This window comes from Bison bison, unplaced genomic scaffold, assembly GCF_000754665.1.
Source record: "Bison bison bison isolate TAMUID 2011002044 unplaced genomic scaffold, Bison_UMD1.0 scf7180017864213, whole genome shotgun sequence".
Lineage (NCBI taxonomy): Eukaryota > Metazoa > Chordata > Mammalia > Artiodactyla > Bovidae > Bison > Bison bison.
In genome coordinates, this window is record NW_011494785.1 from 259,808 (window position 1) to 264,591 (window position 4,784).

At 57.6% G+C, this 4,784-nt stretch overlaps 1 protein-coding gene across 1 annotated transcript in view; it reads right to left on the reverse strand.

Annotated features, from left to right (window-relative positions):
- Positions 1–4,784, reverse strand: part of USP5 (ubiquitin specific peptidase 5 (isopeptidase T)) — a 14,123-nt gene that overhangs the window by 6,938 nt on the left and 2,401 nt on the right. The window contains 9 exon segments of the mRNA XM_010844935.1: positions 156–227; positions 971–998; positions 1,001–1,163; positions 1,955–2,049; positions 2,515–2,699; positions 2,969–3,114; positions 3,262–3,395; positions 3,625–3,691; positions 3,949–4,074. Of these exon segments, the coding sequence (XP_010843237.1) occupies positions 156–227; positions 971–998; positions 1,001–1,163; positions 1,955–2,049; positions 2,515–2,699; positions 2,969–3,114; positions 3,262–3,395; positions 3,625–3,691; positions 3,949–4,074 (1,016 nt within the window).

Here is a 4,784-nt window from a genome sequence, read left to right on the forward strand (position 1 = left end):
GTGAACCACCTTAGATTCCATGGGAACCCAACTCAAGGCAGATAGCATGCTTGCAAGACAGCCATCGGAAAGTGTCTAGTTGGCCAGAGGCTACACTGTTGCTCCCTTCAGGGGGTCGTGGAGGAGAAAGAGGGCACACAGGCTCGACTACGTACACCTGGGTGCTGAAGTCCTGGGTGGGGTCCGTTGGGGCGTTCTGGAAGATCTTTTCCAGCTTATCCACGTACCTGAGCCAAGGGAAGGATCACTGAAGGGGCTGTGGCCAGGCCCAGAGGAAAAGGGAAAGGAGTGGTCATCTACCAGTTCAGGGAAGAGGTCCCTCCAGAGTGGGGAGACATGTGTTTGACACTTGGGGTCCACGTCTTTACAGCAACATGCCTTCCCTCCCCTTCCCAAACCGGTCAGCATGCAGGGTACACAAGCCTCTGCCCCGAGACGGAGCTACGGGATGGGAGAAGACACTCAGAAGGATAAATACAGTTCATATTCTTTGAATAGAACGTGTCAATATGTTCTAAATTTTCACATGTGTCTCAGGCCTTCCTATTTAGACAGGATGCTCACTTCCCTAACCCTAACTTGCCTTTCTTCTGTCTCCATGTCCCAGCCCTCCCCTCTCCCCCATTAGGTGCTCATCTGATGTCACTGGCCCAAAATAAAGAGCACCTGTTGGCCCTTGAGCCCATCAGGAGGCCTGGGGGAGCCCTGGGACTGAGCATCTGGCCCTACCAGTGGGCTCATATATAAACAACTTCACAACCTGCTCCCTGGCATGTACCAAGAACCAAGACAGAGCTAGAACAGAGGTCCTGAGGGCACCAGAGGTGGGCGCCCAGAGGCTGGCCGCTAGGAGAGAGGTGGGGGTCAGGGCACAGAGCCAGGGGGCTGGCTGCGGAGAGAGGGCCTGGGGGCTGGCTGCGGAGAGAGGGCCTGGGGGCGGGGGCTGGCGGCGGGGGTAAGGAGGACTCACTTCCTCTGGAAGTCGGGGATGCTGAAGGCACCTGGACCACCGAGTTGAGGTAGCAGCTGTTGCCCAGGTTGCGGATGCCGGTGTAGCCGGGCCCGGACAGCGGCTTGAGCGGCACCGCCGACTCCTGGATCAGCTCCCACTCACCGATGCGCTGGTTCATGTCTATCTCCAGCTCCGTCATCGTCTTGTCCGTCTGCACGGGGGGGGGCACTTCAGACCTGCGTCTTTTTTTCTTTTTAATTTGGCTGAGCCAGGTCTTAGCTGGGGCATGTGGAATCTACTTTCCTGACCTGGGATTGAACCCAGGCCCTCTGCACTGGAAGCACGGGCTTTTAGCCACTGGACCACCAGGGAAGCCCTAGACCTGTGTCTTTTATGTTCTAAAACATAGTCTAGGATGAGAGCCAGCTGGAGAGAGCCTGGAACGTGATGAATTATGGACCCAGACATGGAAGGCCCATTGGGCATCCCCCAGTGCAAGTTCTGGAAGGCCACAGGCAACCAACCGTCCAGGGGCCCATCAGGCAACAGGCCTCCGCCCACATGAGGGGATGAAACGAACATGACATCCCCTAGCTGAAATGTTCCTCCACCCTGAAGCCACCCCTTCTCACTCAGATCCCCATCCCAGCATCGCTTCCTCGGTCCCCTGGGCCCGGCGACCCCTGCTAGAAACTGCGCACAGTCATGGTCATTCCCTGCTGCACAAGCAGACAAGGGACGCCTGCGTCTCACCTGGTAGAAGCCTACAAGCCAAGGACCACCCCTGCCTCATTCAGAGTGACCAGCACACAGTAGGCGCTCAGTAATAGTTGCTGAATGATGAAATGATTCTACAAGGCTTTTCACAGGCAGCCCACGAATCCTGGGAACTGGGGTTACCGTGGCATCTCTCCCCACCTTGTTGCCTCACCCTCAGCCTTGGGCAAGGAGGGCAGGCCTGACGGGCAGGGATGAGAGAATCTGAGCGGAGGGCGGTCTCACCTTCTGCATCTTCAGCATGTCGATACCAAAGTGGGATAGGTGCTCAGCCAGGTTGGGATCCAGGACCATGTCATCCTCGTCATACGAGTACACATCTAGTGTGGGAGGCAGGAGCAGAGTAGGGGGAGGGCAGTTCAGCCCCAACCCGACCACCAAGCCCACCCCCTGCCCTGAGAGGCTTGGTGGGACAGCTGGACGAGCCCAGAGGGCAACGCTCCTGGCTCCCTCAAGCGTCAGTGAGGCCTCGAGCCCTTCTTGGATTGGCTGTCAGAGAAGATGCAGTCAACAGGGTGAGGGCTGGAACTGGTTGTGTCTCCACGCAGCAGGAGGAGGTTCGAGAGTGAAGTGAGTTTGGAAGAAGACTTACTCTCTTACTTACAAGAGAATGACGGTCACCACTAGGAAGGGGACTGGGGTTTTGGGGGGCTATCTGAAAGTTCTGTTTCATCTGCAATATTTTCATTGTTTATCAGGAGACTGCACTCATGCCTTGTTCGTGTCATGTGAAATGAGTAGTGGTTCAGACCCAGTGATGTCCACGTGGAGGGGGCGGGGTGTACCAGCTCCGTCGGGAGTGATGGTGCCCAGCTTGACGGCCAGCGGGTAGGCCGTCTCCCGGAAGTGCTCCACAGCGTGGTTGTTGCCCCCGCTGCCGTCAAAGTAGCGCCGGCCACACAGGATGGAGCCATCCGTGAGGTTGAGCCACAGGTTCTCCCGCATGTCGCACTTGGAGCACTTCCAGCCACTGACCCCAGGGAAGAAAATGAGCCGAGTACAGGTCAGCGGTTTACGGGAGCGGTTGATGGGCAGACGGGGCTCTGCAGCTTCCCCCCTGGTCCAAGGCCTCTCTCATCTCCTCTCCTTGGGACATCCCCTCCCCCAGTCCAGTTCCTCATGAGTCTCCCTCCTTATTCTGCTCCTGAGCCTCTCTCCCTCCAGACTTCCAGGAGGGTGATCGCTCGCCCCTGCTCTGCAGGTCATGCCCCAAGGTTGGGGGGCAGGGGCAGGCCTCACCAGGGAGGGATCCGAGCAGGGTTGTCCAGCTGCTTGAGGTTGAAGGCATGCTTAGACACCTGTCGCACTTCCCCATCCCAGGCCTGCACCTCCTGCTTGCGGGAGGCTGAGTCGGCTGATAGGAGGGCCTCCACCGCGCTGGTCACCTGGGGGAAGCAGAGGGTCAGAGGCGGGACCCAGTTCCCAGCCCCACCCGCCCCTCGGTCTTCAGCTTCCCTGGAGCTTGCCCACCACACTGCTGCTCTGACCCCGCCTGCCCCAGAATCTTCAGTAGGGTGGGAAGGTATTTGTACCCGATCTCTGACAATGTCAGGCAGTCCCCCCAGCCCATCCCGGGCTATTTCCAGGTAATCCGGCAGAATGACGATCTTTACATCCTCATCGTATTCAAACTTCTCCTCGTTGAGGTCAAATCCGCCTTCGACACCTGGTGAGACAAGAAAGGAGCAGGGGCGGTGGGGTGGGGTAATGGGGGAGGGAGTGCGAGTAGGATGACCACCGCAGGGGGACTCCCCTCCTCTGATACAGTGCTTCACCTTGCCCCCTCCAGGGTCCCAGGGCCACTGACCAGGCCCCTCCTTTGGGGGCTTTCCTAGCACCTCTGAGAGCAGCAAAGACCAGCTCAGGGAAGAGAACAGGATGTCAGTGACGCTCACCGATGGCCAGTCGGGTGGGTTTCTTGCGGGGAGGGTCTCCAGTGCCTGCGGTCGCATCTTCCTCTTTCTACAGTGAGGCAGGAAGGGCACGATCAGCCCCAGCACCAGGGAAGGGACAAACGGACAATGGATGGACGGGGATGGAGTGGGTTAATCTCAGAAGAGAAGGGAGCTAAAAAAAAATCACATGTGCTGAGTTTTAATGGCCCCAGCAAAAGCAGGTGGGGGGGGCGGAAATGAGGCCCCTGGGAGGTCAGGACGGGACAGACAGATTCAACCTGGTGGCCCAGCAGGATGAGCCTGAGGGCAGCAGGTCTTGCTTACCGGGCGCCGGGTCCGCCGGAGGTGCAGGTAGACACGCTGGCCAGTCTTGTTAAAATGTCTCTCCACATACTGTTTTCCAAACCCCAGGAATGTGTTCATGCAGATGTAGAGGCCACCCTCAGACTCCTGCAGGACAACAGGCAGGGGCAGAAACATGGGCGGGATGAAGCTTGGCCAGGGGAAGGCAAGACCTGGGGTTAGAAATGGGTGGCTTCCGGAAGCAAGGTCTGTCCTCAAACACTGTGTGGCCTCTGGCAAGTCACCTATTAGCCTTTCAGGACCTGGTACATGGCTAAGAGTCTCCCCATCCTCCTGTGACTTTGGCAACGGCCAACAAGGACACCAGGGCTGAGCAATGCCTGTCAGTCACCACTCCTCTTCCTTCTTTGAAGCCCTCCAGTCAACGCAAAGAACTCCCTTGATCTCCTTCCTGGAGCCTTGAGATCCAGAGTGAGTCGGGATCAACTACTACAGACCTGGGAAGAACTCCATGTCAGACACTGAACCTAAACCAGGAACACCATGACCAACCCCACCTCACCACCAAGATTCAGCAAACCTTCAAGACTAGAGGAGAAGAGATACTAGCATCTGAACATGACGTCTAACCCCTGGGCTTGCCAGCAAGATCAGACCTTTCCTTTACCTCACTCTACCAGGTGATCAAACCCTGGCCCACACTGGTTTCATCTCCTCTTTCCTGCTAAAGGCTGGCTCCAAGGGACCCATGTGCTGCTTGGGGCTCACAGCTGAACCAGGACCCCGTCTGGCAAGGACATGAAGCCCAGCCTTCTCCAGCCACCACCTGGATGCCACTCCACAGCCTGAGCTACTGC